Here is a 15,968-nt window from a genome sequence, read left to right on the forward strand (position 1 = left end):
GGGTGAAATACATGTCAGGGTAGCAAAGATGTCAAAAACGTTAACAAGAATTTAAGCCACTTTAATAGGAGTAAAGAATTCAGAGTGAGGGAGGTGATAGCTCTTTTGTGCCCTGAAAGGAATAGAGCTAATTAATGGAGATAAAATACCAAGTGTAAACTAGATAGCTAGTGGGAAGCAGCCACATAGCACAGGGAGACCAGCTCAGTGCTCTGTGACCACCTAGAGGGGTGGGGTAGGGAGGGTGGGGGGGAGATGCAGGAGGGAGGGGATATGGGGATATGTGTATATGTACAGCTGATTCACTCTGTCATACAGTAGAAACTAACACACCATTGTAAAGCAATTATACTCCAATAAAGATGTTTAAAAAAAAACCAACTCAGTTCTGGGGGAGGGGGAGGTCTCAATTTAGAAAAAAAAAAACATAGAGGTAAACTGGATAACACTGAGAGGAAAATGCCTGGGTTCTTATACAGGAACTAAAACCAGCAAAAAAAATCAAACAAACAAAAAATGCAAAACACAGAGAAAGAGCCCTGGTGTTCAACTGAAGGGGAAGAGATGACCTAAAGAGATGACTTGTGTACCTGAACTGCGATCCAGACTGAGAATTTTTTTTTTTTTTCGGTATGCGGGCCTCTCACTGTTGTGGCCTCTCCCGTTGCAGAGCACAGGCTCCGGACGCGCAGGCTCAGCGGCCATGGCTCACGGGCCCAGCCGCTCCGTGGCATGTGGGATCCTCCCGGACCGGGGCACAAACCCGTGTCCCCTGCATCAGCAGGCGGACTCTCAAGCACTGCGCCACCAGGGACGCCCCCAGACTGAGAATTTTGATGCGTGGTTACAAGGACTGAACTTGAGGGCAACTGAAGGAAGGCACAGAAGGATGACTTGTCCCTTGAAGTAAAGAGGAATTTCCTGATAAGCAGAAGTGTCCAGGGACAGAATGGGATATAATGGGGAGACGTGAGCTCCTGTCTCTGCGCAAGCACATGTTCATGGGTCTCTGCAGAGTAGCAGGTTCAAATGTGAGGTTACACTACAGCACTGTTTCTCACCCTCGGTGATATTGATATTGGGGACTGAACAATGCTTTGCTGGGGAGCCGGGATGCAGTCCTGTGCATTGTGGGATGTTCAGCAGCGTCCCTGGACTCTACTCACTAGAAGCCAGTAGCACCCACCCACCCCCCGTGTAACAATTTAAAATGTCCCCAGAAATGGCCAAAATTCCCTGGGGGACAGGACTGTCCCACCCACATTGAGAACCACTGGACGGGATGGACCTCAAGAGCCCTTCTGCCCCTGACATTAGATGCCACGCTTCTCTATTTTGATCCTGTTCAAGCCTAAATGGTTACAAAGAAGCTGACTGCCTGGGTCATGTTTCAAAGCCAAAAGTCTATCCCCAGGATGTGCTACGGATGTCTTGTCACCCTTAAACCCAACTTATGAAAATGAAAAAATATGGCATTTTCAATTCTTCCCCAGCCTCTGGCTTCCTGTTCCTGTTAGCTAAGCGCACACTCCATGAAAACGCTCTGCTCTGATTGTTGTTAAGTGCTTTGTACTATAGGGAGGAAGTGACACATGGAAACCGGCCCCACCTGCATCTAGGAAGCCACGAAGAGGAAGAAGACATTGATCTGTGCCCTTGGCCTGGCTTAGGTATCACCTCTCTTAATCTTCATAACAGACCCATGAAGTACAGAATCTATAATGATGCCCATTTTATAAATGAGGCTACTGAGATTTGGAAAAGGGCGGGGATGCACCCAGTGTCTCACAGTCAATGAGCACAGAGCCTGTTGCTGAAACTCCATACACTTTGTTTGGGCCAATCTCCTGTACACAGCCTCTCCATTAACTACTGTTTTGATGGTAAGAAGGTCACATCCATTGTGTCCACCATAACTTATCATTGAGGCTGCCTGGCGAGCTGGGTAGGGAATGACTTCCAGGCTGGGTTTGGGATCAATGGCAGGGTTCTGTGATCAAATGGAAATGTCTACCAGGGAGCTATGGATGAATACTTCTGAATGAAGGGGCACAGGAAGATAGGGAAGGGGGTGTTAATAAAATTAATAAAATGAGTGAATGACAGAAACCCTAAATAGTTGAGAGGGAATATGAGAGCAATAGAGACGAGGACTTCATTTCTGAGTTTATAGCTTAGAAAGAAGGTCAGCCTCTTATGGGGCTTCTGAGTTCAATATGGTGCTAGAACAATAAGTCCTGGAGATGGTGTGAGGGAGATAAGATTTCTCAAGCATCCATCATCCCACCACAAGGTAAGCATAAGTGATGAGAGAAGCAGGTGTCCAGAGGGGCTTGGGGTCCAGATAAAGACCCCAGGAGTGAGGGATCTGTGATGTTGAGCCCAGACGCAGCGGCAGGACCTTGGACAGATCCTCCGGCCAGCCCAGAGATGAGGCGTGACCATCTACAGTACATACACATCAGATGTCTATTCTCAAAGCACAGACACAGTCAGGTTTCTGACATTTTAGTAGTGGTCCATCTGTGGTTCAGATCCCCTCTGATTCAATGCCCCGTGTTATGAAAACTCCCATAACAATCAGACACATCTCAGGGATGGGACAATCCTTGGGAAGGGAGCCAAAGCGCTAACAGTGCCTCTGAAATTTGAAGGGGTCGGGCAACCATTCCGCCAGCACTAGCCCCTTCTCCACTGGAGAAGGTGAAGCATTTGCTGAAGAGGCTGTAGAGATCAGAAGTGAGGATTAATTTCCCCGAAGTGGTCAGACTGTGCTGAGATTCTGCTAATAGAACAGATGGAAAAGAAGGACCTCCATTTTCACCTCAAGCTTAATGAGGGGAGTCTTCACGTGAGCATGCTCTGTGTCCCCTGGGGGAGCACAGGCCCTGGTGCCTGACTTATCCTGCAAAGGCCCTCAGGAGAGAAGCTGAGGGTGGCTGGATTGGCCAAAGAAGAGTCAGCAGCACTGGGGCGGGGGTCCCCACCAGTGTGAGATGAGGATGAAAGTGCTTGTGTCCATTATCCAAGAGCCAGATGTGCATTCCTCGGAGAAAAATCTGCCAAAAGAGCTTCCTGCAAGGAGCGAGTGACGCAACCATAGGAGGCATCATTATAACAAAGAACAGCAGAGGCTGGGGGAGAGGGAGACCGCCTAACGGGTATAGCTCCACGGAAGACACAAGAACACCCCAGGAGCGGAGAAAGCAGTGATCGAGCATCTACCCCGTTAAGAGCCCTGCTTGCAACTGAACCCATCACGTATGACTCCCTGCCCCACCTGCAATCTCCTCCCTCCTCCTTGTGCCTGGCCCTGCAAGACCCACACACCCCAGGGGGAAGACAGGAGGCTGTATCAAGCTGCTCACCACACCCAGCTGCTGCAGCGGGAGTTTCCTACCCCGAGAACGCCTGGAGCAGGGGTGCAGTGGAGCGAAGGCGCAGTGTCAGTGAAAAGAAGTTATAAATTGGATGAGAGTTTGGAGTTTTGGTAATACATTCGACTGGACTTTTTCATACCTGAAAAAAGGACTATCTATTCATGACATGAAAGAACAGAATTATTGAATCCGATAAGCAGGAAGTTGATGGACTTTCAATGTACGTCAATGGATTTTCAATTTTCAGAAAGTTGAAACGTCATAGCAGACATTCAGTGTAAAGATGAGGGTCCCGGCAGGATCTCCTTCGATTCAGAAGGGGGCCTTGAGATCCGCAGCCTCATATGGACATTAATCTAAAGAGCTAATTAATACTGCATTGCAAGTGTACGGAGGCGGGTTCGGATATAAGAAGGTGCCGGTCCATAGAGCAGGAAGTCTGGAGTTCTCTGTGCCTGCAGCCTCTGAGCTACCTGCCTAAAATACATGCAGCTCTAAATGACCACATAGATATTCCTTGCCCTCGTTTCTGTAGCTGATCAAGAAGCGGGTTTCTAAGGGATGTCCTGAGGTCATGGCCATCAGGATACCTCAGGGCTGGAAAAGTGTTGGGCAAAGGAAACTCTATTATCACGATTCAAGGATCCCAAGGACACTCACTGTTGTTCACTGTCTGTAAAGTGCAAATCCACCTTGAGTTGGAAATCGACTTCACTTAGTGCCTCTTCCACCTAGAAGAGAAACAAAGTTTAAGGACCGGTCCAAATGAAACATGTAGCCGGCGTGTTTCCCAAAGTTTAGAAGAAGGAGCTCACAGCAAAATGAATGTCACTTATGTGTAAAGCAGAATTTCCATGCATGTTCTGTGGAATTCTAGTTGAATGCAGTGCCTGTATTACATGGACAGTAGAAGGAAGGGATTTATGTCAAATGTGGGGAAAAGCCAATTTGCAGGAAAAAAATGTGAAGTGAGTTTTCTAGACTGCAGGACTTTTGAGCACCTTATTTCCAGAACAGATGTGATCTGGAATCCTCTGAAGCAGGAGTGAAGTGTTCTGTGGCCCCTGCTTTGGAAAGGTTGGAGCAGTGAATTTGCAGAGAGGAAACCCCACTTGGCTAGAGATGGGAAAATGTTGGAGGTGGTGTTACTGCCGGCACCTTCGAGGGGCTGACGCTATTCTTCAGGTTCATAGAGGAGGAAGCTGATGCTCAGAAACGTCGTCAGTTCCCAAGGTGGCCCAGCTTTACACGCAAGCGTATCCTTCACTTTTGTCTTGAGATCCATTACATCTAACCATTTATGCTTTCAGACACTTTAGCATTTCATGTCCTATCCATGACTGTTTCCATTCTTAGCTTTTAAAAAAAAAAATCAGTTTTCATTCATTAGCATGGGAATCTATTTGTTCTACCTGCCAGCTTCTCAGGTACATCTAAAAGATGGTAACCCACGGCTCTTCTTTTCCCAAACGTAACACCTCATCATCCCCACCTCCAGGAGAGTCACTTGCTAAGTACCGGATCTAGCTGATGTCCCTACTCAGGAAACCCAGGTAAGTACTACACGCCTGTGACAGGGCGTAATCTCCTCCCCACAGCCACGCGGGATGGACCCCTTCTCCTCTGTGACCCACAAAACCCTGTTTTTCTTCCTATCTCAGCATTCAACACTTCCTATAAAATTGTCTCAGCTTTACAACTTTTGCGTTATAAGCCCAAGAGACCAATATTAGCTGCAGACACCTTTTGCTTAGTCCTGATCGTATTTCTTACAATGTTTTGAACAAGTAGAAAACATTTAAAAATCAGGCAATTTCACTTTTCCATTGCAGGTTTCCAGCTTCTGAAAAAACAATCCATGGATCTGGCCGTGCTGGGCTGGCATTCCGAAGCTCCACTTGGGTCAGGCTCAGGGGACTCTGACAAAATCCATCTGACTGTGGCTAAATCCCCCCGGGCCCTTTTCTTACCCAATATCCCCTGTAATCTGGTATCGTTATGGGAGAGACTAGTCTTAATCCATTCTGGATCCAGGGACAAGGTCCCACCCACGGAAAGTATTCGTGTATCTTAAAGGATAAATAAAGCTCTTCTCCACCCCCCGCCCTTGGTTTTTATTTCTTTGCAAGAATATCCTCATTCTGTAGGGATGGAAATCTCTTACCCAAAGGCCTCTTTGGAAACATGCTCCTGGTGAAGTATAGCTCAGGCAGAGACATATGGATGGAATTTATCTTTAGCTCCCCAGGGTTTTAAAATTTGTTTAAAAAAATTTTTTTAAGCGTTTAAAAGTTAACATTTTGCTCAATCCAAGCGCTATGAATAACTTCCTCTCCTAGCTTTGTTTTGCATAATCACTTACCCGGCTTCATACACACAACCCAAGCAACACAGCCTCTTGTCACCAGTTCCTGGGAAATAAGACTGGCAGAGCAAGTCCTCCTAACCACCTCCAAGCATGCATTTGCCTACTTAACAAAAATTCGCTGTAAGCTCCAGTTTTAAACGTGCTGCAATTTCTTTGGAACAAGGAGAGAAATCCAGGCCCAAGATCAGCTGTGGCTGGATGGAGCCTGGCTATGACTTCACTGATGTCTCAATAAATCTTTAATTGCAACATGCCCCAGAATGCAGTCACTGGTTTCTCTAGCCACTCATTTTTCTTCATTGGCTGCTGGCTACCTGCCCCTTCCTCCAAACACACACATTCACACGTGCACGCACACACACACACACACTCACGCACGCATGCCCTTCCATTGCCCTACCTTATTTTCGTTAAAAGGATTGCTTCCTTTCAAGGGCGATTTTTAAAAATTGGAGTATAGTTGACTTACTGTGTTGTGTTAATTTCTGCTGTACAGCAAAGTGATTCAGTTATACATATATATACATTCTTTTTTCATCTTCTTTTCCATCATGGTTTATCACGGGTTATCGAATAGAGTTCCCTGTGCTCTTTATCCATCCTCTATATAATAGCTTACATCAGCTAACCTCAGCCTCCCAGGCAGATGACGTTTTTAGCATCGGGCAACAGTTTCACATAGTAGTGGAAATAAGAACAGCAGCTAGGATTACACAGGAGTTGCTGTGTAGCAGATACTACACAGGACAGCTACCACTGTCATATACTATCTTATTTAATGTGGATAAAACTGTGAATTAAGACATATTGGCCTCACTTATAAATGAAAAAATTGAGACTTGCTGTAGGAAAGACACTTCCAAGGCTTAATCTGGGCTCCAAAGCCCAGGTTCAGTCAAGGGTTCCTCACTTCTTCAGCCTTTTCCCAAGGTCTCATCTGTGTTGTGGGTTGTACAATCTCACGCTAGCTGATTTCAACTCTGCTCATAACAGTAGTAACCCTTGTATCTCCTCCTCCTTTATGAACTTCTCTCCTGAGCTGCATCATAGCTGGGGAGATAAGAAAGCAGTTTTGGAAGTCAAGCTACATGGGTACAAAGCTTGGCTCTCCATTTATTAAGTATCTGTGTGACCTTGGGCCAGTCAACCTCTCTAGGTTTGTTTGTTTTTTCATCTGTAAAATGGGGGTGAAATGATTACACTTACCCCTTAGATCACTGCTATTGTGCGACTATGTAAGAAAATGCACATAAAGGGCTTAACACAGTGTGTGAACAAAGCCCATTCTCAACAAATATTAGTTATTATAGTTATTTCCAACTTACTATGGGCCTGACCACCTAAAGGACCCCTTCGTCCAATAACTCCACCCCCAGGCCTGCATACCGGTCACAAACACAGGCTTTGCGGTCAGACTGCCTGGGCTAGGTCTGGGCTGGGCTTAAGAATCTGCATTTTAAAAAAGTGCTGCCAGGGCACTAGGACATGGTGCATCTAGGAATCATACTTTGAGAAATGCTTTTCTTTTTGGAGCCCATAAAAATGCAACCATCCCACTCCTTGGCACATATCCGGAGAAAACTCTTATTCGAAAAGATACATGCACCCCAATGTTCATAGCAGCACTATTCACAATAGCCAAGACATGGAAGCAACCTAAATGTCCATCGACAGGTGAATGGCTAAAGAAGATGTGGTACATATATACAATGGAATATTACTCAGCCATAAAAAAGAATGAAATATTGCCATTTGCAGCAACATGAACGCACCTAGGGATCATCATACTAAGTGAAGTAAGGCAGACAGAGAAAGACAAATACCATAAGATATCACTTACATGTGGAATCTAAAATATGACTCAAGTGAATTTATTTATAAAACAGAAACAGACTCACAGACATAGAAAACAAACTTACGGTTACCAAAAGGGAAGAGGGTGGAGGAGGGATAAACTGAGAGTTTGGGATTAGCAGATGCAAACTACTATATATAAAACAGATAAACAACAAGGTCCTACTGTATAGTCCAGGGAACTATATTCAATCTCCTGTAATAAATCATAATGGTAAGGAGTATGAAAAGGAATATATGTATATAACTGAATCACTTTGCTGTATACTAGAAATTAACACAACATTGTAAATCAATTATACTTCAATTAAAAAATGCAACCTTGGGCTTCCCTGGTGGCGCAGTGGTTGAGAGTCCGCCTGCCGATGCAGGGGACGCAGGTTCGTGCCCCGGTCCGGGAGGATACCACATGCCGCGGAGTGGCTGGGCCCGTGAGCCATGGCCGCTGAGCCTGCGTGTCCGGAGCCTGTGCTCCGCAATGGGAGAGGCCACAGCAGTGAGAGGCCCGCGTACCGCAAAAAAAAAAAAAAAAAAAAAATGCAACCTTGTCCACAAAGATTATTTTCTGTAACATGTTCCTCTTCCTCTTCAGGACATTAAGCATCTCGCTGCTAATAACTGTATCTTCTCTGCCTTGTCTGCTGGGAAGCTCAGCACTGAATGTGTGGGCCAACATCTGCAAAGGTCCAGAACTCTGCGTGTGCATTCTGGTCTGTTACATTTAACTCAGGCTTTAGCTGCCTGTTGTGTTTTTCCTGTACTTTGGCTCCCTCTATTGCTATTTTTACCCTTTTACTATCCTGTGTATTTTGTCAGCCTTCCCAAATCTTCTGGGGGGTGTTACACAAAGTGTATATAAATAATATACCTATCCTCCGCCACACTCCCTGCTTCTTTGCAACTTTTATGAAAACGTTTGTGCCTTAAGCTGTGATTAGTTCTGTCCATGGTCATCTCTTACATTTACTTGGGCACTAACTGTGTGGGCTGGATCTTCTCCGTGTCTGCACTTCCCATAGCCCAGGAAACGGTACGCTCGACGTGCTGGCATCGTATATGCCTGCCACTCACACTGATGGCTACGTACATGCAAGACCGTGAGCTCCGGCCAGCTGGCGATACGGCGTTTTGGCTGCCATAAACAGGTATTCACTGGAGCTGATGCATGCATTCCAGAGATACGCCTTTTATGAACTTACCCAATTAACTTTAATTGTCACTGATTTGGAGGTAATGATTAATGATAACGCTGTTTGCTGCCATGTGGATTACCCCCAAAACAACAATAAATTATTAGCTTGTAGAGATACGTGATTTTATATGCAGAAGAAAACAATATGTACCGTATGAACAAAGTCTTGTACAAAATATGTACAAGACTACGACCCAGGCTGGCAAACACACTGCCCGTTCAACCTCCGAACTATGGCTTGTCGCAAAGTCGCGCGAGGCTAAACTTGAGTGCTGGGAAACGTTAACCTTGAAAAGCTTTAAACTGTTAGGGGCAGGAGGAAGAGTCTGATGGAATTAAGATGGAATAATGACCAAGAGACCTGAGTAATGTCCAAACCCAGCCTCCAGTCACAACCATTCTCCCCAGGAAGGTCTTTGAGATCAACGTGCCAAAGGACAACGGCCCGTGAGAAATCCAGTGACTTTCCTTAGTAGAATTCGGGGAAGCTGAGCTTGTGCAGGAAGCCCAACTGGGAGTCCCTTCACCCTCAAAACCAGCTCCAGTATCTTTTCCTAAACTACCTGTGTCCACCAGAGTCCAGGAAAGAAGCAGATGATGCGCTCAGTTCATTAAAAAGAGTTGACTTACGAAGGTGTGGGGGAACTCAGGGAAAGCAACCAGTGCTGATGGATGGGTACCTCGGGGTCAGTCACTGCAGGACTCCTCAGCACCTCCTCATTCCCGCCTCACAGCCTTTGTCCTAGCTGTGCCCTCCTCCCGGGATGCCTGGCCCCTCCTCAGCGTGTGGTCTCAGCTCAGTGCTGGCTGCTCAGGGAGCCCTCCCATCTGCCACTTCCCCTCCAGGAAGCAGTCGCCATCTCGTGTGAAGCTTGTGTTGAAGCTGAGCTCTTGGAAATCTGAGTATCCGTCAGGAGGCAGCATCAGGTCTCGCACAGCGAGCCTGCCAGGAGTTCTCTTCCACTCTGGGCCCAGCTGTAGTTTCACAGGACCTCCAACAGGGGTGAAAATTCCTGCTCTTCTTACCTTTGTGAGTGTACCTCATGGATGAGTGAGCTGAGCGAGAAGCAGTGGGAAGGCTCAGCGATAGAATATACAGGAGGTATTTATTTGATTGCCTGGTGATGTACTGATCTCATGTTAAAACGTAAGCTCTCAGACACCAGGGGTATCTTCTTGTTCATGATTTTCATCTCTAGCCCACAGCAGGTGCTCAACAGATCTTTGATGAATGGATGGATTCATAAATGAAGAATCAGTGACAGCTTTTCACATGTAGCCAAACAGGGGAACTCGTCACTACCTCAAGCATAAAAGATGTGGACAAAAAGCCATGGGAGGGACTTCCCTGGTGGTCCAGTGGTTAAGACTCCGTGCTCCCAATGCAGGGGGCCTGGGTTCGATCCCTGGTCAGGGAACTAGATCTCGCATGCCGCAACTAAAAGATCCTGCATGCCGCAACTAAAGATCCCATGCGTGGCAACAAAGATCCCGGATGCTGCAGCTAAGACCTGGCTCAGCCAATAAATATATATTTTTTAAAAGTCAACTGAATACAAAACTTTAAAAAAAACAAAAAGCCATAGGACATGAGAGGAGTATTAGATGGCCAGGAGAAGTCGTTATGCGTGCTATAACGCCTGTAGGGGATGCCTGTAGGGGACACATGTCTGACTAGGCTCTCCTAAAGCAGGAGTATACTTCCACATCTTTAAAGATGCTCCAGCAGGGAATGCCCAGCTGGCATGCGGTAACGGGTATTCGAGGTGGGGCTGGGGGAGGGAGAAAAACGGTTTAGACTTCAGATATTCTTTTGAAACATCTGATTTTTTTTAAAGGTACAAGTGATTTTTTTATTTTTTGAATACTTTTGGAGAATAGTTGATTTACAATGCTGTGTTAGTTTCAGGTGTACAGCAAAGTGAATCAGTTATACATATACATTTAGCCACTCTTTTTTAGATTCTTTTCCCATATAGGTCATTACAGAGTATTGACTAGAGTTCCCTGTGCTATACAGTAGGTCCTTATTAGTTATCTAACTAATATATAGTAGTGTGTATATGTCAATCCCAACATGCCAATCTGTCCCTCCCTTTCCCCCCAGTAACCATAAATTTTGAAACATTTGATGTTAATATCAGGTTACTATCAGATGTTAATCTCATAAATAGGAAATGTTCAATCAACTTGCTCCAAGGCCTCTGGGCCTTGACTCATGCTGTTTCCCCCTGTACGGGATGCCCTTCTTCTTTCTTAGTCTGATGGACTCTCAGTCCCAGCATCTCAAAGCCAGCTCCTTTGTTAAGCCGTTGATGTCCTCCCACAGAGCTCATCTCCAACCTTGGCGCCCCCTGTTCTTCTGCACATGCAGCCGGGACAGTGCATTGCAGCTACCAGGGCCTGTCTGTGTATCTGTTTCTCTGATGGAGCACTCAGCGTCTGAGGGATCGGCCCTGCTGCCTTCTTCAGCTTTGCCCATCATCCGAGGGCCCGTCCCAAGCGCTGCACAAAGCAGATGCTCAGCAAACACCTGCCGATTGACCTGTTGACGGAGGCCCAGAAAGACGAGCAAATGGGCGAAGGAGGAATGAGTAAGACAGTCAGCAAGTCAGTCAATGGGACCCGCTTGGAACATGAAACAAGCAAGTATACAAACGAAAGCATGAGTACAAAAAGGAATAAATCAGGAGGTGCAGGAATGCTCTGAAATCCCCAGTCCCAATCTGTCAGATTTCAGAGCAAATGTACAACGTCTCCTTCACGTCCCATTCTCCTAGCACTGGATACAAAAGGCACAGGAGGGAAAAGCCATTCGTGGCTGGTGGAAGATTCCGGGACTTACCCTTTCACCATCTAAGAGCAAATGAGCTCGGAAGATCACGGCATCGTTGATGGGCACCTCTTCGTTCCTGTATAAGATCTGAAAGACTCGGCTGTGCACAGTGCTCTCGTGGACACAGGCTGAGTGCAGGCTGCCGCTGTCTGCAAAACAAGAACCGGTAGCAGCTCATGACTCCCATCCTGCCCTGGATCTGCGGCCTCCTTGGGGGTCAGGCCAGCTCAAGGAAAACAATGGCCCCAAACTGCATTCCAATTCCCAAAGACCAAAAGCCACAGATGAATGTGATTCCATCACACAAGATCTAAGGTCACTGAATCGGGACGGCATCTCAGCAAGAACCTTCTTCAGTCCTTTATAAGTCATAGGATCTTGGCTAAATCACCTGTCGTGCAGTGGGCAGTGTTCCTTGGCTGGAAATTAGTACCTGCTGAATTCTTTACCTGCTCACATAACCCCTCCTTCATAAAGCCTTCCATAATCCCCCTCTCCTGAAAATAATGAGGAGAGAAACAGAGAGAGAAAAACAGAAATGGGTCTTCTACAAGGATATCCTAGCGTCCACAGAATCTCTCTCTGCTGAAAGTGTTGTTCGCACAGCACATAGGATATGAAGGATGCTCTGTCTTGAGTTTTAGACAAATGTGCTAATTCTAATTACATGAGATATCCAGTTTTTTAAGGAACTTGCTCAATCCCATGTCTTCCAGTGCATTCTAAATGTACCTTAATCCCTAAACATTGTCTCAAAGTGAAGTTGAATTTCAAGAAGATAAACCTACTCAAGGAGGTTAAGAGATCTTCCTGCATCCACTGACCAGGGTTACTATGAAGAGAAAATGGGTGAATTCTTCCAAATCACTTAACACACAAACTGCAGAGTTGGAAAAATATAGAAATCTTCTAAAATAAATAATGGTGCTATTTATATAATATAAAGCAAAGACAACTCATTCATAATAATGGCCTAGTGGTATTTCACAGCTTCCAAAGTGCTTTTCAAATGTGTTTCTTTCCTTAATCCTCACAGAAAATTGCTAGGGTAAGTTTTCACCACAGATGAAGAGACCAAGCCTCAAAGAAGGGGAGGGAGGCGTCACGACAGTCGCTATACGAGGAGGCGTTGTGTGGATTCATCCTCACATCCGCCTACTTAACAACTGAGAAAAGACGTCTTGGGTGAATGAATAAAATGCACCCATTTCCTAGCAAACGACAGGTATGCTATGAAGCTCCACTGAAACACGGAAATAGTGTGATTGCAAAGGGAAGCAAGAAATTTTTCTAAAAGCCCAACCAGCAAAGGAAAACGGCTGGAGTGCCTTGTGCAGTGTCCCCAGCTGGCTGGAACAGTCCCTTGGAAACAGGGACAAAGGGTTACTGTCACCTCCCCATGCACAGTGACGCTTGACACCTGCATTGTAGCTTCAGAGTAGGGAAAAAGAAATGCAAAATCCCAGGTCTTTCCAAGGCCGTGCAGACGTTCACGCTCCAATGTGCACTTCATTGTGAAGGAAATAAAATTTCTGGCCTGACACAGCCCTACTGAGACCTGTTGGATTCAAACTGATGTGGCTTTTCAACAGAAGGGATCCTTGCGCGCAAATGTCCTTCTGTTTTTATTTGCTGCACCAGCCCTTTTTCTATCACTGTCAAGGCCTGGTTGATCTATAAGCCAGACCGACAACGTGGCAGAGGATGGATGGGGTAAATACTCTTGAAGGTCAGAGCAACACTGAGCCATCTAGGACCTGCAGGGACAGCCAGAAAAACAGTTCAATCACTTGCCTTCTTGGGCAAGTGACATCACTCCTCGTAACAGCAGCCTTTCCACGTGAAAAACAGGCATCTCCACACACTGACCTTCTGGGATCAGCGTAGACAGAAGAGGATAAAATAAATCAAGATCTGAAGAGCAAGCATGTCCTAGGCATGCAAAATGCAGTAGGATGACTTTTTCACTGTGTTTCGAGAAAGGTCGTAGCACTCCCTGTTGAATACATTTCCACCGGCTACGTATCCACGGGAGACTGAGCTCCTCTGGTTTTGAGCAGACTGACGAACTAGATCACAGGACTCAGCAGTATTTACAGAAGATCGCGGCATCCCAAGGGGCCTCATTAGACCCAGGATACAGAGGGCGCTCGTTCACACCTTGTTCTCCTCACCCTCTTATGCACCAGGTTCTGGACACCTAGAGGTGAGGGCAGTGCCTGCTCTCTCTACTCTGAAAGACCTTGCTCATACCTGGGGAGGCTGCCACTTCCTAGCAGTGGGGTAAAAAGCCACTTTCTCTTTAGACTGTTTTGTTGTTGTTGTTGTTGAAATCACAAACTCATCTGTTTGTTTTTTTTTTTATCCTTTTGTAATGTTACATTGGTAAAAAGAACATGTCTTGGTATATCCCAAGTGTTATTTCAAACATTCTGACACTTTTTTTTATTAATATTATTGGAGTATGGTTGATTGACAGTGTTGTGTTAGCTTCAGGTGTATAGCAAAGTGATTCAGTCACATATATACATACATTCCTTCTTTTTCAGATTCTTTTCCCATATAGGTTATTACAGAACCTTGAGTTCCTTGTGCTGTACTGCAGGTTCCCACTGGCTATCCACTCTCTATATAGTAGTGTGTGTAAATTAATCCCAAGCTCCTAATTTATCCCCCGCTTTGTTTCCCCTTTGGTAAAGCCATAAGTTTTTGAAATCTGTGAGTCTGTTTCTGTTTTGTAAATAAGTTCATTTATATCATTTTTAATTAGATTCCACATATGAGTGATATTATATATTTGTGTTTCCCTGTCTGACTTACTTCACTATTTACAATAGCCAAGTCACAGAAACAACCTAAATGTCCACCACTGACAGAGGAATGGATAAAGAAGATGTGGGTGTGGGTGTGTGTGTGTGTGTGTGTGTGTGTGTGTGTGTGTGTGTGTGTGTGTGTGTATACATATATAGATAATGAAATATTACTCAGCCATTAAAAAAGAATGAAATGATGCCATTTGCAGCAACATGGATAAGCCTCGAGATTATCTTTAGACTGTTTTCACTTATTGTTTGGAGACCAGACCAGTGGTCCAATGAGAAGGTATAGATTAGTCTTCCTAAATATCTGTCTTCTTTTGTATGCATCAGGGTTGATACCATGGATGAGTATCTGAAAGGAGAGTTAGAACTTTGAGGGAAAACAAGTCTGATGGAAAGAAGGTGGGAGGGGCAAGAGAAGGGGATAGAAGGAAGAGGAGGGCAGTAGAAAAAAGAGAGCAGAGCAGATGAGAGAGACACCTCTTCAGCGGCTCCCATTGTCCAAACAGTTTAATCTGGAACTTCAAACCAGAAAGCAAGAGTAAAAAATTTTTAGGTTCTGCTGTTTCTTTCCCCCCAAATGACTGATACCAATACTTTGCATATATTATGTGCCTCTAAATGCTTACAACTCAAGTTACCTTCCCTCTGCTGAGAGCCCCCTCCAGCCCCAGAGGGCTCTGTGAGCGCAGATTACAAAGCACAGGTGTGCTTATCTGACAGGGACCCTCTACCCCAGAGTCCAAGCCGGGGAGCTCTCATGGGCATTGACTTGTAGACTGAATCTCACTCCCACTCTGGGAACCTGGTCATAGCTCTGCCAGTACACAGGAGCTCCCCCAGAGAATCAGGTTTGCACTAAGCAGTCAAAACCCTGGGGGACCCCTTCCAGCCCTCCAGGCCTGAGGACGGCTGGGTGAGGTCTGGGCTATTTGAAAACAAAGATTCTAAGAAGCTATCACGGCATTTCTTCGAACCCAGGCCACATGCATAGGGGAGAACCTTCCAAAACATTAGAGTGCATGGAAGTTGAAAAAGCCAGGTCAGATGATGAGCAACTCAAGGTCAGAACCTTGGAGTTTATACGGTTTAGAACAGGATCTCCTTCAGCAAAGCAAAAATAGGTGTCCTAGACTTGCCCCACTGCTTTCTGGCTATGTGGCCTCGGGCAGGACAGTAAACAGGAGCTTAAGTGAAGCAAGAGTCAAGTCCAGCTTATTTACGTGATCAACGTCAGGCTCAGATGAGATGAGAACTAAAGAGGTGTATGTCTAACTGTGAAATTCTCAAAACCCAAGCAGAGTTCCTGGTAAGATAAAGAGGATGATGACTCTTTCCACTAGATAACTGTCTGGCTACTTCTAGGAACAGTAAGGACAGAAAGTCACCTTGACGCCAAGGTTTATTATTGTTTCTAACTGTTCCAAAGAGTAGGCAGAAGAAAAAAGCCACCTGAAGTAGACGTTCACTGTTTTTCCAGAGAAGGGGCAGAATGACCTTCAGTATCACATAAGCTTTG

The 15,968-nt window shown here is 45.6% G+C and overlaps 1 protein-coding gene across 3 annotated transcripts in view; it reads right to left on the reverse strand.

The window, feature by feature from the left end:
* Positions 1-15,968, reverse strand: part of FAM135B (family with sequence similarity 135 member B) — a 269,866-nt gene that overhangs the window by 85,411 nt on the left and 168,487 nt on the right. For all 3 annotated transcript variants that reach the window (XM_060287086.1, XM_030876275.2, XM_060287087.1), the window contains exons 4-5: positions 11,640-11,779; positions 4,041-4,111 (exon numbers count right to left, since the gene is read on the reverse strand). In XM_060287086.1, the coding sequence (XP_060143069.1) occupies positions 4,041-4,111; positions 11,640-11,779 (211 nt within the window). The remainder of the gene's footprint in view (positions 1-4,040; positions 4,112-11,639; positions 11,780-15,968) is intronic.

This window comes from Globicephala melas, chromosome 17, assembly GCF_963455315.2.
Source record: "Globicephala melas chromosome 17, mGloMel1.2, whole genome shotgun sequence".
Taxonomy (NCBI): domain Eukaryota; kingdom Metazoa; phylum Chordata; class Mammalia; order Artiodactyla; family Delphinidae; genus Globicephala; species Globicephala melas.